The sequence below is a fragment of the Bombus affinis genome, chromosome 8 (genome assembly GCF_024516045.1).
Source record: "Bombus affinis isolate iyBomAffi1 chromosome 8, iyBomAffi1.2, whole genome shotgun sequence".
In the NCBI taxonomy this organism is placed as follows: Eukaryota; Metazoa; Arthropoda; class Insecta; order Hymenoptera; family Apidae; genus Bombus; species Bombus affinis.
The window spans coordinates 1333066-1356948 of NC_066351.1; the positions used below are offsets into that span (position 1 = coordinate 1333066).

Below are 23883 nucleotides of genomic sequence, written 5' to 3' on the forward strand. Positions count from 1 at the left end.
CTAGAAATATCGAGGATTTACGTCTAGATATCGCTCATCAATTTCCCATCTCTTCGTTGTGTAAACAAAGAAATTTTAGATTTTATGTATCTTCTTCCCAAACGTAATATCTCTCCTATAATATTTATGATAGAGTAACTTGGGGGAACTGTTTTATTACAAAATTGAAATTCACGATTTTATTTGAAGTACATTTTTTTTTTTTTTTTTAATGGGATGGTTCGTTATTTTAGAAAAGGTTTTTTGTATTAAATAAAGTAAATGTTTTAAACGAAAAGAATTGTGTTTAGATGAAAAATAGAGTTATTAAGATGCGCGTGGATACGACAACGTGCATCTGAAAAGGAATATTAATGATATTCCGACTCACCGGTTTCAATTCCGAGACGTCCCATCCGAGATACTCGGCGACATTCATCATCTGATTGACAATGCAGTCCATCTCCTAGAGAAGCGTGATAATAATATTAAACCCGTGGCTACGTTAGATAAGGTGCTTTCGAATCGATCTATTTCAATTCGTTGATGGACTTCGTTGCCCTATCGACAGACGTATTTAAGATTAATTGGTCGATAAATTTCCAATACTACCATATAAAACCTATAATCATTTCGTTTAACATATATGTAGTATCTGAATGGGTCTTAGAGGAAAGGACAAGTAATGATGTTTTGATTTAGTAAATGATATTCGAAGCAACGAAATAATTACAATGCTGTTGTACGTCCTATTCTCACAGGCGGCTTTCGACTTCCCAATTCATACTCTTCCGCTTGCACACTCGCTTGCTCTCGCCTCTCAACTTACACTCTGCACACTCTGCACACTCTGCACACTCTTGGCATCCGTCCACTCCGGCATCTCAACTAACACTCTCCCTAACGTCTCTTTGCCTTTTTTCGTCCTTCGGAACAGGTACCCGAAACGCCCGTGGTCAAGGTCACGCAGGTCCTTTCCACGAAAACTGTCCACTTAAAAAGACCCAACGTACTTTGTTTACGGTTCGGCCGATACCTTAGGCCTTTTGGCCGATACTACATATATGGTGAGAAAACGTTGAACAAAAATATAGATATAAAATCGACCATTTGAAACGTCGCAAACTATTTGCAATTCTGTGCAGTTTCCATTTTCTTCACATCTAAAAACACTGTCGATGAGAGTCGGTTTTTTGTGGCGGAATTAAAGGAAAAAATAAAAGAAAAAATCTCGTTCTACTCACGTTTGTGTCAAGAACGCCGTTTCCATCTGTATCGTACAGCCGGAACATGACTGAAAAAAAGAGAGAAAGGCAAATGAATTAATGCGCGTCGAAATTGGCGTGCAACAAGTTGCAGCAGATATGCAAGCTCGAGTGCACTGTATGCGAGTGCAACTAGCGAAGCAGACTGAGAAAATGACTGGCATTGGACACGCGAACACGAACGTTTAAGGAATAGAGCCGTGACTGTCGATGCATCTGTCTGTGAATTTTTCTTTTATCAGACCATGATTTATGACAAAGTGACATAAGAACGCGTTAATGGCGAAAGGTTAGCCGAGATCGGAACAAAAATACCCAATGCTCGCTTTCATAAGATCTAATTAACTTTGATCGATACAAAAGAAACAATTACTTACACTCTAATTTATCTTCTGGCCTACCAGCTTCCAGGAGGGAAAGATAGCACACGATATCCTTGAGGCTGACTTTAACTGAGTGGACATCTATCGTGCTCTGTTTTCTAACGAAGTTTCTCATTTCTGCGAAATGAAAGATAATGAACGAAATTAAGATCTGTTTGATTTAATGCGTGTCGTTTAACTGCCAAAAACATTCTGCTCTGTTACGTCGCCTAAAGCATCTACACTCCAGCCCTCGCGACCGGACAGCCAGCGGCCTGCGTAACGTCATTTCGACCCTTAATAAACTTAAGGACCCAATATAGTCTTTCACTTTTACTGTATTGTATTAACAGGCGTCGTCGGACGATCTCTCTGTCCTGGAGACATTCTTAAGCCTAAAATTATTTTCGAAGCACATCTGGTTTTTAGAGCTGTCCTTGAGTTTATTAGGCGCAATTAAAGGTTACGGAAAAAGCGGACACGCACCCATTAGCACGCACCCATTAGGGAAAATCCAAATGACTAGCTAATAAAACAATCAGGTTTTTCCCATGAACAAGGTCACCTATAAACCCCGATGGTAGAAGGCCTCCGACTCATCCCTCAAGCATCATCGGAGGGCATAACCAATCGACATCGCGGATCGTAACCCTCACTTTTCTTAATGAAAAGTGTGAACAACGAATCCGCGTTCGTCATACAAAAGGGCACACCAACACCGAACTTCTTTCCGTATGAACGCAAGAGCGACCAATAAGTCAAAATTCTAACGCCTAACGTCTAACTCTGAACAGAACGCCAACGGAGCGTGATTCAAATCAGTCCGCGACATTGCCAAACATTCGCGTATTCTATTAAGTATCATACCGTGCTACGTCCACTAAGAGACTAACTTCAATAGTAAGAGCCTTGCTCTATATTGTACACATCTATATTAATTGCGTGCGATAAGGTTGTTGATTGTATATTTATTCACTCGTGTAGACTAACTGTTGGAAATATATACTATTATAACTCTGTGACTCCCAGTGTTATACTAACTAAATCACCCCTATTATCCTAAACGAAATACGGGGATCGAACTATTCGTGGTGTCGATTATCCTAATCGTAACGGGAATTTACGACTCCCGTTGATGCGTAGTCTAACGACCGCGTCTCCCCGCGATAGCTCGAAAATACATGCTCTTTAGTCATTTTCGTTTAATCCTTTTGTCACAACAAGTAATTATACCCGTAGATAGCCAATATCAAGCGTTTATTATATTGGATTGTAACATTCATTCGTCTTCTTTTATTAAAATACAACGAATTTGTGATGCAATTCAATATATTTTTTTTTGATTTAGTAGCGAAGATGGATAAATTTTTGCCTAATATAAAACAACTAACAATGAAAATGTGTATAATCGTCTTATAGTTCGAATCTATAAAGATCAATGACTAAAATAATCAGCCAAACTAAAAGCAATCTATGACCGTATATGTTACGGGCATGTATCGAATGGTTAAGGATAACTATAGTCAGACGTTAAAATTTCATCGAAACTCTGTTTCAGCATAACGTAGCTTCGTATCTTTAGGTTAATTGACATTCTTGTACTAACTGTGTTACGATATAATAGAATTATACTTTTCAATATCTACTCACTGTTTGAGTGCTTAAATCAAATGCCTAATAAAAACTATCAAAACAATAGTACGCTATAACTGAAGAGATCGAGACCTGGTGAAAATAAACGATCCGATACATCGTTGCAATTTTCCACTAGTAACATTGCACGATTCCATAGTTGTATATATTTCCAATATCGATATAGCACCCTTGTGTCCATTTCATCATTAGAAATATAAACCTGTTGAATCGTAAAGCGTTGTTGCAACGAAATTGCAATGGTGTCGCATCGTCTGCAGCCAACATAGATATAAAATACCATTACATATGATTGACGCTTATAACGTGACTAGACAGTTTCAACTATTACTGCACACATTCCTGGATTTCTAATAAGTCCAGGAAAAGCTATGGTCTCATGGTGACGTCAAAGTCGAAGAAAAGTCCGATCGAATATTATTTTTAGATTAGAACGAAATGGCTTTCGTCAGTCGTGTCTAAGAATCTCTACAAGGAACCTGTTGCTTCGTACGTAGCGGGCTTTAGGAGCCAAGTATCGATGCATGCACACGAGTACCGCTCTAATTATAACGATCGAGCATTGCACGTGCACGACTGTTCGTTGATAGACGCGACGAATATTCTTGGAACGATATTTGTAAGCAGAAATTTCGTGTTTTACCTTCGTAATTTCGCTCGATACGTAAACAATTTCTCGATCGAATACGGAAAAAACGCAAGTTACTGGAATCTTTGACATTTGATATTCTGCTGTTACATTGTTGCAGTATATCGTACAACCTTTCTCTGGTTCTGTAACAAAATGTAATTTAGTCGATAACTTAACCGTGTTATGATTTTCGAATTCTTTATTCCCCAATCTTACTTTAATTTCAATCGAGAAAAGTCTTTTAACGTTTTAATATCGCAATAATAGTTTCTCAATTTCTTCAAACTTAAAAAGAACTTTGGAACGGATTACTATATATTCTGTTGAAATATTCTGTTTTGAGAATTGTTATTATTATTTATGGAAATTGTAGAACAGAAGAATGCAAGAAAGTTGTTTGAAAATCTGAAAAACGATCTTCAAGTGACTTTCAACGACGTCGATGTAACCCTCAAACGACCTTGACACGATTTTTGACGCTTTTCGAGTATTTGTCGTAGTTTATTAAACCTTAGTGTTACCTTGAATAATCTAGTATAGTTTTGAGCGATCTCGAAATATCTGTAAAAAATGTTTCAATCATCGCGCAAAGAAAAATATCGAATTTCATCGAAATAATATTGCCTCGAACTGGCCGATTCGGAACTATTCGAGGACACTCGAGGATGACTCAATAAAACGAGTAGAACGTGATTGTCTGACCGAGAGGCAACTCGTGTGAGACTATTAGTTTGCCGTGTTCCTGATAAAAATAGTCCCGAATCGGAGACAAGACGAAGCCTCGAGACATCGATATTGTCCCTGTAATTCCTTCTCGTGATTTTACGAGTCTCTAGATACGTAGGCACCTGAGATGTCCCCATGAAGGAAACAGAGAAGAAAAACAAGAAGAATAAGAAGAAGAAGAAAAAAAAAGAAGAAAGGTTAAAACGGCTAGTCACGAGGGAAATAAAACCGGTCGATCAATCGTCGAAGGCGAACGATTTATCTTTAGTACGCGCAACAACGTTGAAACAAATTCACCGGTAATTCTATTGCTCTCTGGCGGTCCATTTTGCCTCGTCCATGATTTCTCGATGGCTACGCTCGCGATTTATATTGCGGCGATTTCAAGTGACGCACGAATAAACCGCGAAAACTGATTTCATTCTCGCCGCCAAGAAACACGCGAAAAATCCTGTTTTCCACTCTTGAGCAAGCCATCACACAGCTTAATATGTATCAGCTTGATACTTCGTACCGTAGCGTTCGCTTTTGCTTTTCATAAAATTCTACAACTTCTGTTTTACTAGTAAAACTGATTCATCGTTATATAGCAGAGAATATCTTTGGCATAACTTCTCCGACATTTACGTATGAAGATGGTAGCGAGGATGGTGTTCGATAGCTGTAAGTAAACAGTTGATTTTGAACAGATCACGCCAGTGTTATTTGTAGATGCAGCAACGCTTTCGTATTTCAACAAATATTGATATCGAACGTGTAATTAAACGCTGTCGAATCTTTCGTCCGATGAAATCATTAACGTAAAAGCTTGTTTGCAATGTGATACAGCGCAAACTTACAGGTTCGAGGAAGACAAAAAGAACACGATTGCCCCGACTAATTATTCTTCCAAACAACGAAGTTACTGGTGCGAAAGAGAGAAAAGGAGTTCATCGATCATCAGAGGTGCATGGTATACGGGTTCGTTGGAGAAACTTGGCTGCAATTTATTCCACCGAGCAACGTGATCACTGAGAACAATTAATTTAATTGAAACCAACGGTGCTCGCCGGATGACACGATTGATTGCCTCGCCACGACGATCACGGTGTAATGAATAACCGGACGGGCTAACTTATTCGACGTTATTTCCGGCCAGATTTCATTTCGCCGTATGAATAGAATCATCCTGAACGACCACGTGCATTGTTTCCCGCGACAATTAATCCGGTGCAACAACCGACCTGGTCTTTCGGCCACGTCGAGAAAGCGATATTCTTGCACAATGTTATTTTTGTTTGATAAAAGGGCTCGATGTTTCGCCTGTTTCGAACAACGAGAAACGTTGACCAATCGCGGCGAGCACCGTGACACAAATGTTTTTCTGTCAACCTGGAAATTCATGACGCTTAATTTTTGCGTTATAGACACGGAGGAACGATTTTATTTAATAACGAAATTTCGCTCGTTTGTAACTTTCATTGTTAATAATGTTCAACAATGATATTCTACGTTGTCTTTGTAATAAACATAAATGGATGATAAAGCACTGCTACCTTTAAACAGTGGAGGAGATTGAAAGAGAAAAAGTTGTGCAAAATATATTACACAAAATACTTACTTCTAAATATTCTCTAGTTTGTCACTTACAAGCTGGTTAACAAGAAACAGGACTAGATTACTCGACATTTTATTTGTTGGAGGTATACTTTAGATTTAAATTACGATTATTCTTTGTCAATTTCGAATTCTCTGTCAAAATTGAAATATTTATATTACAGAAAAATCTCTATTCGAAAGACACGTGGTATTTAGTATAATTCTTATTTGTGCACCGTGTTGAAATTATATACTGCATTTAATTTTGTGACACATCGATATTAATAACATTTGCAGTCTGATTCATCGTATGTCATCCAGACATTCAACAATATACACTGGTTGAAGTTTTTAAAGAACGAACATAATCCATTGAAATCGCAATTAATCTATCTTTATCCAACTTAGAAATATTGCCTTCGTCTCACCTTCCTTCAACAATGCACCAGGAATATCTGGTAAACGTGTTCGAGCGCCCTTCAGCACCATTGTGTCAAGAATCGATGATTAACGGGTGACTCCAGAGTTGGAGAACACGGAAGCTTTGCAACCGGAAGACGATGAAGTTGCAGTTGAAAATACTATTAAACAACCATCGGCCGCGATCAACGATTAATATATAGCGGGAAATATGAAGATGACACTTGTTGCTTGCCGCGTGACTCGAGAGATACTGAGAAAGTATATCGAGAGAGCTTAACGCCAAGAAGAGTCGCGATGTACTCTAAGGTTGACGTTATTTATACCAGATGATACTGGTTCGGCGTTATTTTGGGATTCGAACGAATACGCAAACTCATCGGTGAACAGCGGGGCAATTGAACAACGAAAACGATGGTCTATGGATTGCTGAAAAATTGATTCACTTGTTTACTGGTCGCTATTGATCGAAACAAGGAAGAACAGAATGTGATCTGATATATACATTTCGTGTGTAATTGATTTTAATATTGGATCACTTATTTTAATGTACCTGCTAAATTTAATGTACCTGCGTGTATATGTATCTCATCGTTTCGTATCTCATCGTAAGAAGTTGTATAATTATGTAATATGAATATATTTAATGCATATACGTATATGTATATATATATATATATATGTCGGGTTCACATCATGATTAGGGTTAGGGGCGTGAAACGAATCTTCATTTGGGTTAGACATTGTTATGCAATGGAGAAGATATTTACTAGTATAAATATGATTATTACAGAATTTGACAAGTAACCGTGGTAATTAGATACTCGAGATGCTAATGACAATGATCCTAGGTTCAATAACGAGTCCGCGATCAACGGGATAACAAAATGCGCTTTCTTCCAAAGTCCAAGTTGTACTCAACTTGCTTGTCTACGGTACAAGTATTACTAAACTAACTCTTTGTTAAAACGTAGAATATTCACCGAGCGTAAAGACGCTATGTAACTCGCTAATGAGACCTCACGAGAGAATGACTTTCCGTCACGATGATGCTACAGAGGAAAGCTATGGTGAGGTGTGTCTAAGGACACGAGATCATCGGATTCGTCGAGGAAAGTCTTCGTTCGAAAAGTGAGGGAAATAGACGTTCCTGTTAATTGGTTAATTTCTATGTTGATGGTCGAAGAAGGAGGCTAACCGCCCTTGAGAGAAAGTTGCTAGCGGGAAGCGTCGTTCGTGAGAAAAACAGATTTTCCGTATCTTCCCGTAGGTGGTAAATTTAGGGACTGTTAGGATGAAGACTGTTTGTCCGTTTGAAAGACCTTAGTTAACTAAATCCTAAGATTTATAGCGGGTCCTCAGGCTAGCTGACAACGTACTGTGGTGATGCATCGACAACTGGTAATCATTTTGCCCGAAAAATAGGGTCTGTGTGTGGCGAGCCACGGGACGGAAGCCGTTGGAATGTTTACTGTCGCGTGCCGGCACAACTATTTCTTTTTAAGGAGAGCTATACAATTACTCCATACCTCTGTTAGGTAAAAACTTTCATCCCGTGACCGCAGCTGCGTTTGGCGACTAGTTGTCACAAGCTCATTATCATAAATCTCGGACAGTTATAATCGAGTTATATTATAAAGGGGAGGCTCCGGTGTCCCTTTCATCTCCGACATATATAATGAATACATCTGGTTTGAGATTTGGAAGCGTCAGTAATTAAAAATTTTTGTTTTCGAAAATAAAATAATAATATTTATATATAAAATAAAATTATATAATATACAAAATAAATTAGAGAATAAGACAACATGGAAAAAAGTTAATACAAAGAAAAGAGAAATAACCATAAACTTGCAATTTCTGTTCCTAAAGATAAAAGGATGAATTTCGTATACATTCAAGTATAAGAGTATTCTCATTGTTTACTATTTATAAAACAATATATAGGGTACGCTACTTGTTTACATTTACACATAAGATTAAAATAATACAATACATTATAATGTAATTAAAATATATAACTGCAATTTGTATATACAACATTGTAATACATTATTTTAACTATACGTTTTATATTGCACAACGTACATACGTCTTTCAGTCTGTCCATCGTTTGAATGTTTTTCCCAAGGGAATGTTTTTCCATAAGATTGGTCTTTTTGATCGAGAAACTAAGGTGACAACGTTTAAACGAGGTAAAGCAAGAACACAACGTTTGATGTCGTCGTTGCTTCAACTCTTTTCATGTTTCAAAAATATACCGCCTTTGAGATTTCGTCGTTTCCCTCTTTGCTCGGGACAACTCCACAAACAGTTAATCTTGAATTTTCTCGAATTACTCCGTGACATTTAACAAAGATCAAGCTGTCATTTAAAAATGGATATTTACGCGGTTTCCTGTATCTAGGAAAGCGCAAAGGTTTAGTCTATCTCGTCAAAATCTTGTCAAAGTCAGCTAAATATTTCCTGACGTTCAAGGCCACTAAAGGTCACTCTTTATTGCCATTGCCTGTTCTCCTTTACACACATCGTTCTATCTTCGTAACTTTCGAACTTTACAGTTATTATATTTACAGAACTCCATTTACCTGAACGAAGATTCAGTTAGTGCTTGATTAACTGGACTCCTGTCGATTGAATTAACGAAGCTCTCTCGATAGAATAATCTGAATAATCTGAAAAATTACAGGTAGCCGATAGAGTTGGTGAACTTTTGTTACGTGAACTTCAATCTTATTCATAACGATAAATTATGAAATATTAAAATGTGACTACAAGTTCAAATAAGTGAAATGATCTAATATATATTGAATACATCTTGTAAAAGTGATGATCTTCAACAATAGCATTATTGGGTTGTAGATACTTTATTAATTACTTATTAATATATTATATTAAATTACTAAATTATATATTATATATAAATTATATATAAATATATTATATTAAATTAATTATACTAAATTACTTATTATGGTTTCCGAATTTTTAATAACAATAAAAGTATTTTTAATGCTTTAAGAAGTACATTATCACAGAATTGAGACAATTAATCGATAATTAAAAATAACCCGTTATATTTCCTTCAAATTTAAACAATTTTTAAACCACTAAAAGAGACGACAGGGTGAAAATGACGCTGAAACTGCAGCAACCTCAATTTTCGAATATTTCATTTTACAGTAGCTATAAAAAGTGTTTTCACTTACATTTAAGTAATCTAACTGAAATTACAACAAAACTACTTTCAATTATTAATGACATTAAACGAAGATCAATAAGAACACATTAACACCTACTTTTCAAAACGTTTCAAACAATCATCGATTCATCTGACTAATAGGGACGATGGCTCGTTTGTAGAGAAGCGAATAAAAGCTTCGTGAGACTGAACAGGCTTGCGGGGCTCGTATCTTTTCAATTCCGTTATGATAAGCGACGCACTTGCGATAGAGCTGATGCGCCAAGTTATAATTCAACCGCGTTTACGATCGCGTTACATAGGATCCCCAGGAATAATGCATCGATGTAAAAATCGGTGGACGTACGGAACGAAACCTCCCCTTATCGTATCGAACGTAACGCGTTTCCCTTCCAGCAAAGAAAATTCCACTCCATTCTCGGAGCACATCAATTTTTCCAGCGTGCAAAGGGTATTCTCGCGTCGCTGTTTCGCTTTCTACGGTTATCCACAGGCTCGTGAATCGTATTTTTTGTCGGTCTTAGCGATACATGACATTCTTGGGCCACCGACTATCTCATTAGTATGAAAATTAGCCCCGAATATCCGGCTTCTTAAATTGAAATCCCACTTTGAAAGTCGAGTGGTAATAACGCGGTGTTCCACCGGAGCTGTCACGAAATTTATCGTCGGCTGGTCCAGGATACTGGTTTTAATGGAACATTCGAACTATTATTCCGCAGCTGGAGAGGAGATCTTCCGAGATTGTATGTAGGTCGTGATGAGATTGTCGCTGATCGCTTGTCTTTTAATGGCAAAATATTTTTCATCTACACTTTTACCGATGTAAAACATTATTGTCGTGTCTCATTATACCGCTAATGAAATTTCAATTATATAACATATAGATACAATAGGAACATAAAAAGTTTCTATGGTAAGTGTTTAAATAGCTTCGTGAAGCACCTAGTATACCTAGATTTTTATGATGTCTGACTAGTGTGTGTCATCTTTTTATTACGTTATAAATCCGAACCATTTCTTAGATCTTTCTACTTTTTCTCCTTTGTGTACGTAGCTTCTTTGAAAATTCTATTCACGAAGTGTTAACATTAGAATTATTGATAACTAAATGAATAGGATTTGGAAGTTGTGCCAAAAATGTGTAGCATAAGATACGAAGATTACATCGCACAAGTTTGTTGATTTTCTGATTTTAATGTTATCTTAGGATTAACCAGGAGGATTGTAATATGGCATAATTGAAAATGGAAATAACCTGTTGAATCAAGAGATGTAGATCTTTTAAAAATGGTTGGTAAGCCGATAACGTCTTATGGAAACCAAAGCAGTAGTTATCAAGACGTTCTAAGTTAATCAAATTTCAGAAAAATGGATCAGATCTATGTTTTTATAAAACATTACTGTGTAAAATTCGTAAAATTCTAATAATAATATTTAAAAGCTCCACTTTCCTTTGACATCGACATCACGTTCATACGGAAGAACATACGACGAGTAAGCTTCCATTGAAAATAATTTTTTACCAAGCAACATATGAGCGGACATGCGTCAACAGCTTTTGCGCTGCGTTATAATTGTGACGCAGAGACTAATCGATTAAGACATCATCGAGCTACCATGGACGCGACCATTAAGTACTACACATTCTTACAAGTTTTACGGTGTCGGGCAGCTCGCCTTTATGGCATCGATTTGTTTGCCAATCTATATGTCACGACTCATCGTAAAGAATCTTACGATGATCATAGAGGAAAAGAGACAGAATTACGTTACGATCATCCTGTGATGCCATCGTTTAACTCGAGATGGCCTATAGTCGCAGTATTATTCTTCGTTCTACTTCGAACCAGACGTTTATCGGCGTTATACCATTATGTTCCTCGAAACAGAATCCCTGTGCATTCCATTTGAAATGCGACCAAAAGCCATAACTTGCTGTTCGAGTTAAACAAAACGACTTATGTATTTCCCTTGCACGTAAATTTTAATATCGTCGTCCTGCTCGAATGCAAGTTTTATATCCATTGCCAGATGTTTTTGAACTTTAATACCATTTTTAGGATTCATAATGTTATCCAGCCGACCCATTGACACGAATAATCGAATGTTAAGCAGCTTGCAATGTTATGGCTGCTTCTTATTAATAAATTGCGGATGTTTATGCAAATTCATAATTTTTTACGTAAGTAAGGAAATGGAATCCGAGTAAACATTATGTACACGCCTTTTTGTTAAAATTTGAGCTTTTAAATTTCCTACAAATGCACAAATATCCGCAGTTTATTTATTAATTTAAATGTCTTGTTAGCTGTCGTTCTTGCTACATTTTTGCGCTTCTCGTATTATAATGAAATTCTAAATGTGTTGGGGTTGACAGAGATAGGACCGGCAGAGTTGGAAGAAGCTTGTTGAAAAATAGTAATTTTGATTGAAAGAAACTAGTATACAGGAACGTTTAACGCGAAAGAATTAGTATGCCAATAATAAATTAATAGACTATGAATATGCAGAATTTTACCAACATAATTTGACAAAATTTACTTTAGACATTTTTCTATATCACACTCAAATATCCCACAAATGCATAAGAATCCGCGATTTACCAATAAAATTAATTAATCAAAATAATCTTCCATTTTTTTCGTAAAACAAGCATCTAAATAAGTTTTTTCGATTCAACGGCGACACCGTCAGGAATAAAAAGAGCAAGAAAAAAGAGGAAAGAAAAGAGAGCAAGCGGGCCATCAAATCACCGTAATCCCGTTGAAAAGCGATGGAATGCCGAAGAGGAGCGTGCAAATTGGTCCACATCGTCGTTAACATCCAACTTCACCTACCTTCCAATTTCCCGTTGTTGACGAGCAACGAATTGTTCGACTTCCTGGACGAATTTCGCGACATTTGGCTGTGACTTGGGCTGCTGTCAGTGCTCTTCTTCTCAATCACATCGTGACAGCTGTACGAGGTGTGCTGTATCGTCAATATAGGATGGACGCTTCCTTGAAGCCCCCAAACGGATGAAACACAAGAGAGGATATTGCCAAGTGAGTGGTCGAATGACCGAACGAATGATGGAGCTTTCTGATTTATCGTGGCTCCGATTCTCGACTTACTATACTGGCAAAGCAACGCCTAATGGATGTTCGTGGGGGTACATTGCGTTTCTGACCGCTTTTGTCTCCGATTTCGATCAATCAGATGCACAAACACGGATAAACCGACACCGACCATTTAATGTGCGCGCGTTGAATTTCCCGTAACAGCCGACATTTGCCCGACAGAAGGACAGAGTTACTGATATTGTCAATAATACCGCGTTAAATATTGTTCCATTTACGTTTGGAATTAAACCAGTCATTAACGAGGCTTTCGATTTTCAATAGCACGGTTGCCGGGCATTTCGATGGAAATGATAATTAGAGGAGCAAGTTTTGGGTTGGTTAATTGGATCATTCCCTCGATTGGATAAAATTGTCTTCGTTTGTGGCGTTGGTCTACCGAAGGACAACTAGAGAAATAAGAGAAAAGTCCTTCGCCTTGGCAACCCACTCTTATACTTTCTGTTACGTTACTTTGCAAATAGTTAGGACTTTTTCATACATCTTTTAAATGCAAATAAATATTTCTATCATTTTCTCATAAATATTTGGTTACTATTGCCCTCTGGGATTTGCTATTATTCTCATAACAAATTTTGTTGCTTTAAAATAATAAAACCACGTTACTTATGGGATTCTATAAATTTATGTATAGAATAATTACAAGTAACCATACAATAATAAATCTTCTTTTCTACGCTTTTATACAAAGCAACCGATGAAAGACGATCAACCAGAAATTTCAGTTTTCAGTGTTCTTTGTGCACGATGGCGCGAATAAAGTCAGACTAATGATTTGCTTCTTCTCGCAGTTCCCACCTTATCTTCCTCTGATTACGCGCAAATTTCACAAAGAAAGTTTTGTGAATGACTAAGAAATATATTGTAATGCGAATGACTGGGCAAATAAATCCTTCTCTTTCGTTTATTTGATGATGTTAGCGCCTCGATTATTTGCTATTGCGACTAAACAGTGAAATGCTCTTTCACTTGGATTGCTGTTGCGAAAGAAAATTGACACCCTGGACGATTTCGCGGTAAGATTAAATCATCAAATGAAACCGGCAATCATTCACGGTGACCCACTTTGTACGATCGATCGATTTTTTCCGTGTCATAACTTTGAAACTCGCGATTATACATAGTACTAGCCGGTGACAATGTCAGAAACGTTTGGCCGCGCAATGCATCATTCGGTATTAGAGTGTGCGTGAACCGAATAAAGATAATCGACGGTTCCTTTGCCAGTAGCGTTCTTCGGGATGTTCGTCAATGTGTTAAATGGTAAAACGGTGAAATTGCGCTTTATTTATTATATTATCGAAAATATGACAAAGTATTTGTGTATTTAAATGGTAATAAATTAAGCTTATCCATACGAGATGTCGTTTCATGAAAGTTTGAATTTAACGAGCCCATAAGAAAGATATGAAACTCTTATTATTGGCTGCCTCAAACGATTAAAATATTCATAAACGATAAAATATGATCTTTTTTATATGAAATTAAATTTAGGAAAGGTGTTATGTTTGTACGTAAAAGGTAAAGTAAAAAATAAAAAACTTATCTATTCCATCTGGAAAATGTTTTAATGCGATATATATAAACATATTATTATATTTTTACATGATAATATTTTAAATTACTTAAGAACAAACTGTACATAAGGAAACTGTTCTATATAATAACTGTCTTTTATGAAATGAGCTTCTATGAAATGAAATTCTTCAAGAATTTTTTAATTCTACTGACAATTCTTATAAATTTACAATAATGAAATTGTCGAGTTATATAGAAATTATTTTGGTTAAGTATAGAATATTTTGAAGAAATTAGTTATGAGTACAGTAAAAGTTTCATTTGATAAGATGACATTTCATGTGCGCCAACTGGATACCCTAAGTTAACATTTTCTTAAATGTTGTGATTTTATAATTGTCTACAGTGCAATTATAACAGAGGCATGTATCAAAAGCATCTATTGTCTAATCCTGTTGTTTCCCGCGAGGAACAGCTAGTTAATGCAAACATTTCAGTCGGTTTCTCTCTGAGTTAGAGGAAGTTAATGTTGCATAATGTCCCTGTAAACGCGCACTGGTGAAAGATGATTCAGCGCGTTTACGTGCACGTATATTGCGTTTACACTGTAAATACCTTTATCAGGGACCTAAATTTATCATCGAAGGACATTCTAAATAGACCTTTCCTTCGTCAACGTTTCAAGGATTAAAAGGCTGCGAGTAATTAGAAGCAATAATAGCTTTCTCTCTCTTTATAATATTTGAAAACAGTTACTGTGTTCAATTTGTTTAACAATATTGGATTAAACATTATATAAGAAGAGATTTTATTTTAAATAATTCTTCGGTGATTGGGCAAGTTGGATCATTATCACGAGCGTTAAATATTATATTTTATAACAACAAAGTGAGGAATCGATTGAGGAGGCCTTTTATCTCTGTGTAATAACTGGACTGCAGATTTATGCAAATTGATATTTTTCGTATTTTTATATTTTTTTGTCTGCGCACCTTTAAATTTCCCACGGATGCACAAAAATCCGTAATGTAATACCAATGATAATTAAATTTACTTGAAAAATAATTTGAATCTTTTTACAATTTTACTTCAGTCCTAGGGTTTGATAGAACAATACAGAAATTGGTATCTTAGAAAATAGTGAATGTTGAATATCTGTGTGACTCAGTTAAAGATGAAATGTTAATTACCTGTGCGCGCTCTGGTGGAGGCTTCGCTTTCCGTTCTATGGTGTCCTAAGGCTTGCAACTTCTCCGTGAGACCATGAATTTTGTCGGCCAAGGAAGAACTATGTCCTTCCGACGACGTTCCACCAGGTAAACCGGTGTTGTTCACGTTGCTGCTGGACGTTGTGTGAGACGTAATGGCAGCACAGGCGGTTGTCGACGATAGCACAGCCATTTCCTGATGCAGAAATTATTATCCTTGATAGTTTAAATGAACACATGATATTTTTATTTCTGATCAAATTTTAATGATTTAATTGACAAACTATTATGAAAAATTTAACGGAACTTCGAATAGTATAATAGACTGACTATATTGATATTATAATTTCTCCAACACTATTTTCATCTTATAAGGTCACCCCCTTAAAAAAAGGAAAGGATTTTTTAGAAATTAAATAGAAAAATCTTACCTTGAAAGCTTTTCCATCGACTCGAGGCACCTTCTTAACGAACGATAAAAAAAGATGTCGTGAAAGTTCGTCGGGGGTTGACACTTCGAGATAGGTGTCCAAAAACTTACGAAATCCCTCGTAATCGATGTCCTGGAACGAGAAGATTCATTCTCAATAATAAGTTAATAATATTTACTTACAAACTTTGAGCATAAAAATAAATTTATCCTAATTCGCATTGTAATTTCCTATATAAAAATGAATGACAATAGCTTTAGTTATTATAATTTCTTCATCTCGAACTAAAGTTTCCCTTAATCGGGGAAGTGATCAAGGCGTAGCTCATCCACTGATAAATGCGACATAAGTCGATTATTTATGCAAACCTGGCAACTGCGAACTGTTTATTGCTCAACCTGATCGATAATACTTAATTTAATTAATCATCATCCCTGGAGTCTGTTCTCGAAACAGATTACGCCTAGGTTTATCACTTAAACATTATGTTGATATAGCAAATCCCAATTGTACTACCGAATCTCTCCATTGAATATCGTCGTAGATCATCGTCGCTTTATCACTGATATTAAACCGTCACGCGAACGTCACAACAGCTCATTTTCATTGACATTTAAAATCGTTTAAAAGTTACAAATATCATCAATATGTGTCATATGTGACTCAAAGTCTTTTCAAATTCACGGAGGTCATTCATTAATGGCGTTAACATTCAAAGCTATTTGAAGATTGAGCAGAGTCATGGAAGTCGTGTCATTGAAGTTCAAAGTCGTTTAAAGATGACGAGATCATTCGAATTAGACTCTTCAATGATAATTACCATGTGAACAGTAAACAAAACATAAAAATGTTAAAATAATATGAGGGTTTTATAAACGTGAAATGTAAATGCTCATTTAAAATAATAAGCAAGATATAAATTCAACAAGTTATTATATTATATTGTTCGCAAAGCGTATTTTGTAATTTTGACAATACTTGTCAATCAATATTAGCTTGTCCGGAAAGTTTCTTTCGTTTCATAAGGTGATAATAGATGAACAACAATTTTTGTTTTATATTATTTTATTGAATTAGGTGTGATCCCTATATTATTATGTTCGTGCATAATTCAATAAACTAATATTAAACGAAGACCATTGTGCGTCTATTATTTCCTTATAAAACGAAAGAAATATTTCGGACGTCCTAATATTAATCCAAAACTAATATAGGAGCAAGTTGTTTTAATTTAATTAGCTAATTTTCATGTCAGTCGTCTTTTTCTTCACTTGGCCCATAAATGGGACGCATTTATTAAATTTTCAACCACTGATTTTCTAAAAGATGACCACCTTCTCAAAACAACTTCCAGTAGCGTGAATTGAGTCTTGTATTATACTTATCCTTTAATTAAATGTATGATCCACCACGAACGTCCTCTACTCGATCTTTCCTAATCAAGCAATTTAATGATGTCCAGAATCTCCCCAGCATACATATTAACTCGATAACAGCAACGGCCATCTTGTAATCAGCGATGCTGAATAGTTTGCTCGGAACTGGTCGATCTGGATCAACTGCTATTATACATGGATTATGCGGCGATCTAAATCCTGTTAACGCGTAAGCTTTGTGCACACAAAGATGGTAGTACGGTGTTCGCGGGTGAAAATGAAATTCTGTCGCGCTTCGAATCACCATACGAGAAACTGCAGGATCACATAAATGACTTTTGATCCATCGAATACAGGCAGTTTTTCGAATAGATTAAAATCATATTGGCGATTGTGCGTTAGTAATACGATCGTTTCCAGTGAAAGATTTCGGGACAAAAAGGATAGTCGCCGGATAGGGACGAAATGAAATTTTACCAGAGCTCGGATAAAAGTCATTCGAGCACCTGTATAATGAAATAATTGCTTTAATTGGTTCGATATTTCTCTCGTCTGTTGGCATACCTGTTGATCAAGATTACAGATATAATATTGCTCAAGAACAAATTGCTTAAATAGAGAAAAATGCTTTCAAGCGAAAAAATATAGTAGATTCGTGTAAAATATTCGTTGTAATGAAATTAATTATATTTTATATATTACGATATTATATATTTGTTACGAATAAATAATATGTGCGTTAGGAAATTTTTTTGGTGTGGATATTTTTTAATTTGAATTGTTAAATTTTCCATTATTTTGATGCTCTCCCTTGCTATTAATTAATTCACTTTTCGCTCGTAAAATTTAGTTTCGTAACCCGTACATAGGCTGATATTTTAACATAATCGATAATTGCAGATGCCTTTTAGAGCATGTTCGCGCGAAATTAATTAGCATTCATTAGTTGTCGCTTATGAATATCAGTTATAACCATCCAGGTTGTTTGTTACAATTAGAACTTGACGAAGGATCTCGAATAATGCGTTTGTGATATCACAGATGATTAATTATTGCCGCTTGTTCCTAGACTCTTCCTTCGTTATGAGAATGCTCATTATCTTGTCTTCTTCTCCATTTATTGCTCAATAAATATTTCTATGATTATTTTTTATACACTGTTGAGAATTGTGAATATTAATCGCCGAAATAAATGTAAAAGAACACTTAGATTACACTTGGAATTGATATTAAAATAGTTTCAGATTTATTTAATATGTGATTTACAAGATATTTGTCGATACAAATTTAGACGCGTCTCAGTATTCTCTTTACCATACTACCAACGCAACAGTTGCATTCTTCCGTTTAAGTGAATTAATTAATAGCAAAGGAGAGCATCAAAATAATGGAATGTTTAACAATTCAAATTTAAAAAATATTTAGACCAAAGAAATTTCCTAACCTACATATTATTTATTTGTAAGAAATATAGAATACGCGGCTAATCTAGTGTAGCATACAAAATTACACATATGTCAATATATACACACACATGTTTAAATTTCGGGGTATAATAGGTTTTTACATTTTCAAGTTTTATATTAAAATTCTTTTCAGTCACAAAGCAACATTAAAATAAAAAAGTTAATAAATACTTATCATTTTTTGCCAAATGATCTTCATTTAAAAATGTAATAAATTCAACAGTAGACTGATATGTTTAACTTGCAGACTGACATTTAACAAATTCTACCATCCACAGTAGACTGTACATTTTCGAAACAAAACATCCTCTGTACAGAACTTCAATGAAGCCATTTATTCGTCAGCATGTTAAACAGTCTATTCATTCGGTACAACCGGCATTTGTAACTTCGCATCAGAATTCAGGACGGCCGGTCGCCGAAGTCACCGACATCTTCTAATTGCTTGGCCAAGTTAATGAGGAAACAAGTCTGCTACGAGTCGCTGACGACCAACCCAGTTTCGTATTTTATTTGAACAGATCCGTTCGAGAGCGATATTTATCGATGTTCCCTTGCCAAGGACGGAGGGCGTTGCCTTTTACCATTCTTTTTCTCTCCTTTCCTTTGCTTTCTTTCTTTTTCTTTCTTACCTCCTGTTCGTTTCACGTTGAACTGAAGCGCCACGAACGATAAAGCTTTTCGACGGATCACAGTTGCAAAACGAAAGGGCACAGCTACTTGGTCGCCAGCGACCGATAACGCAACACGTTCGTCCCCAAATAAGGAATCACCTCCAGAGAAGAAAAAAGAAAGCAATTTCGATGTTACTGTTCCGTAAATGAAGTCGAAACGACCGTACACGTGTCACTGTTTTGAGGAGGAAGGAAAATGCTGCATAAAGGTGCCCTATATTGAAAAATATTATTTCATAATTATGATTCACAGTCTAAGATTCGAGAGGAGCTTCATCTTTTTACGCTTTGTATTGCTTTATAACGCAGAGAGTTTATATTATTATTTATTGTTGCTTAGTCCGTGCCTTTCGGCTTTGAACGAACTTTTAGTTTTACATCTCATATGTCTAACTACAAATTAACCACTAATGACTAAAAACTATTGCAACTTTGGACTTTAGTCTCCTTGCTGTGCATCCTTCCTGTTGTTTGCCCTTCTCTTCTCTATTATTGCTTTCAGTTCTGCTAAACCTTCTCCCGTCTCATTTAGTACTTTTCCTGTGTCCTTTGGTCCTCCCGTTATTTCACATTCTTCTATTACGCGTCTCAGGTCTTCTTCTTTCCTTCTACATAGTCTGCATCTTTTTTCTCCGCCTTCTTTCCAATATCCTTTGTTTTGGTCTCGTTTCCACATCTGAATCTTGCCAGTATTCTTCTGTTTTTCCACTTCATCCTCCCTTCTAGGTACTTTGGTAATTTTTCTTTGGCTATATTTCCGTAGTGTATATTATATTTGGATTCCCTTATCCTTTTCCCCCCTCTTCTGCTTCTCTCTTTCTTCTTTCCTCTATAATCTGATCGCAGAGAGTTTATATGAAAGCGACTGGTTATTTCGTAGAAATATATTTTTAGAGTAATCAATATAATAATACGAAAAGAATATGAAACATTCTAGTCTTAAAAATCTTTATTTTCCTTTTATCCACTAAATGAAACAGATATAAAATAGTTCGCCAATGTACTCATCATCGTGAGAATCAATCGAAATGATGCTGGCCAGGCGAATGCTCGAATTTACTACTTAACAGGCAAAACGTGATCGTTCGCTGCAGTTGTATTCTGCCTAGAGCTTCTACGATATTTACAAAGCGACAACATTGCGAATGTTGTTGATTTTACAAACATTCTTCAAGCGAAACAACTGATTCAAACTCGTCCTAACTTCAACTAACAATTGTGCTCGGGTCGTGGTTTACGACTTACCCGCCAGTTAATTAAGGCAATCTTCCTTAAAAGACTCGTACAACTTTAACGATTCAATATAATTTTCAAGAAAAACTCCAAGAGGTTGTTTGTTCAATAGCTTCGAATCTAACTGCGGCTACATCTTCTTGTGAATCATTTAAAGCTCGAATGGCAGGTAAAGTGCTCGTTACGATATCGTACGATGTAAAAAAGTTGTATATAACACTTGATTTCATTGGTCTTGTAAAAAGCAGTTTTTATGGCAACCTTCGTGTCGAGGTGTGTTTAACGAACGAAGAGGAAAGAATATTTCAAAATGATGTTATAGAGTACAACATGAAATATTTTATAAAATCTTATATTAATTTTTCATGAAGTTATTACTTACGAGTTTTAATTACATCGTGATAACTAAAAACTTATATTATAAAGACACGTATCACCTGAAAAACTATTTTCGATATTCCCTTTAACCCACCATACACGATATTAACCATAAAATCAATACAAAAGGTTCCAATGCAAACATCCATTGCAAAACTTCCAATTCCAAAGTTCAACAACAGAATTCTCTGTACGAAGTTCCATCAAGGCAATTACTCTAAGAAAGCAAAATATTGTTCTGAAGGATCAGCACGGGTTATCTAGAAATTCTATTTCACGCCAATCAACGATCCAACCTAAATTCCTAATTCCTAACTTTATCCAATCTCATTATCCCATCGAACAAAAACAGACAGAAAGAAAGAAATAAAATAGGATACTCAGAAAGTAAAAAGAATTCATGGAAAGGAAAACGATACGAAAGGTGTTGAAAGTAATCGAAATACTTTAGAAATTTTACTTGAGAGAAAGATGGGATGATCGTGAACAATAGCGCAGCGATTCCTTCAGCGATCACAAATCGAGCGTAGTCATGGATTATCCTAGGATATACGATCGTACGAATGTCCAGGAAACTGGTTCACGCTCGTTGGTCGCAGGAATATCCGCATGAATGAGACAGGACACGACCATTAAGCTTTGGGAAGAGACAGTCTGTAGAACTCGTGAAGGGCGAGACGTCGTACAGAGGGTGAGTTTGAAGAAAGATAGAAACGAGGTTGTTCTCAATGGTCACGTAAGGGGGTGCTGGTGACGTCAGTGGGCCGATGACATCATCCTGAGGTCGTCATAACCTCGATAAGGCTGCCGGGTATATAGGTCAAAGAGAGAAGAAAAGGATATGGCACTTGGATTCGTAGGAAGAGGGAGCGCGGGATATTTTCAAATGTCACGCAGGCTATCGTAAAATTGATTCATTGTCCCGTTAATACGTAGCATGGAATCAGGAAAAATGGCAACCAGAATCACGATACCTTCTGTGAGAGCTGTTTTTATGATGAGCTATAGCTGGTAAATTACGAAAGATGGTTGACGTTTGTTATGACGTTTGTTATGACGTTTGTTATGACGTTTGAGATGACGTTTTGTTATGGAGAATTGTAAATTCTAACGTCCAGTGTAACTGGAGAAATATTCTTGTTATGGTAATTTTAAACAAAGATAATTGAACAAAATTTAGGAGTCGATTAGGAAAGAAATTAGCTCCATTGAGAAAATTTGTTTGCTGAATTTGGCTTTAAACGATGGTAAATTTGGAAAATAGTGTAACTTAGGAAATAAAACAAACGTACAGTATTGCGGGAAAGCATTGCGTTTAATTTCAAGATGTATTTATTTGATTATTGAGGTATTTTTCAAAATATATATATGGAATCATGAAAATGATAAATAAGTGTAATAAAGAGAAAAACTTATAGATCTATTTCTACGTAATAGTATATCATTATGAGATGATTATCCTTTGAAACTTTTGCATACAACTATATGTATAAAGGATGTATCGAAAGTTCTAGGAGTGCCGTGAAAAGATTATTAAAGTCTGTTGAATTTGTATTCATACTGAATCGCGTACTAATCTATTTTACTTACCATATATTCATAATTTATCAGCAACATTCTATTTGTATCAACACTAACAAACTATAATCTAATATCTATCACTCACATATTTCGTAATACCTATCCAAATCCTTTAATTCGCACATCTCTTGATGCTTCAGTTTCTAACGCATCGTTTGCAAAAACGAAAAGTTCAATTAATAATTACGCATCGATGTTACACCACAGTGAGCGGAAATTCATTAAACCGAAATAGGCGAAAACATTGAAACTGTAACGCAGTTTTACAAGCAGTCGATTATCTATTTAAATATTCTAATTAACTAGCAGTAAGCGGTTCGTTAATCCGAATCTTTTAATTCTACCGCATAGCTAGAGAAGGAATTTTCATTCACCAAGCGTGCGTTACGAATCGTGGTTAAAACTAACTCAGCACGTGTTTACACGTATTATATGGGCACCACACAGGGTTTGATCATTTGATAGGGGGGTGGAGCACAGTGTCAACAATTGAGGAGCCAGGAATAGCTCGATCGTCCATGTACTTGGTCTATAAGGAGACCTTAAAGGTTGCCTGCTACGAAGGTGGGTTGGTTTCAATTAAACCTCTTATGGAGAGAATCCACACCTTGCTCAAACATAATAAGCTTTTCACCCCTATGAGTCTGGGTGAAGTTCTATAATGATATATACTACTCGTTTTCCTCGTTATAAGGAGCATCCTTTATGCTCTGATTAAAAGAATTTTCATACCCCGTTGCTGTACCAGTTGTGACTGATCAGTTAATTGCGTGGTGAAGACTGGCAACAGTACAGACTCTATTGGAAATTGCGGAATTTCAACTTCTTGTTGCCTATTAACTGGATTTTATTACTACGATATGGTATAAAGTGAACCATGAAAGTAATCGAATACTTGCTATAGAAAACTTTTATGTCCATATCGTATGTGTTATATAAAACATTTTGAAGTTTCGTTAACGCTATAATGAGACACAGGGTATTATCGTTATATAGGTAAGATACGAAACCAATTTGAAAATGTATGTAACAGATACACGATATTTATTGCAAACATATATTTAAAATTATCATAAAGCA

At 35.9% G+C, this 23883-nt stretch overlaps 1 protein-coding gene and 1 long non-coding RNA gene across 3 annotated transcripts in view; one reads left to right on the plus strand and one right to left on the minus strand.

The window, feature by feature from the left end:
• The window catches only part of LOC126919377 (diacylglycerol kinase 1), a 147522-nt gene that overhangs the window by 8184 nt on the left and 115455 nt on the right, over positions 1-23883 (minus strand). Inside the window, exons 4-9 of one of the 2 annotated variants that reach the window (XM_050728518.1) lie at positions 16096-16227; positions 15647-15860; positions 12657-12818; positions 1622-1744; positions 1224-1273; positions 371-445 (exon numbers count right to left, since the gene is read on the minus strand). In XM_050728518.1, coding sequence (XP_050584475.1) covers positions 371-445; positions 1224-1273; positions 1622-1744; positions 12657-12818; positions 15647-15860; positions 16096-16227 — 756 coding nt within the window. The remainder of the gene's footprint in view (positions 1-370; positions 446-1223; positions 1274-1621; positions 1745-12656; positions 12819-15646; positions 15861-16095; positions 16228-23883) is intronic. The other variant, XM_050728519.1, reaches the window with a different exon arrangement.
• LOC126919472 (uncharacterized) lies at positions 5091-6141 on the plus strand. The gene is made up of 2 exons (XR_007711658.1): positions 5091-5279; positions 5458-6141. It is a non-coding gene; the product is annotated as an uncharacterized LOC126919472 (long non-coding RNA).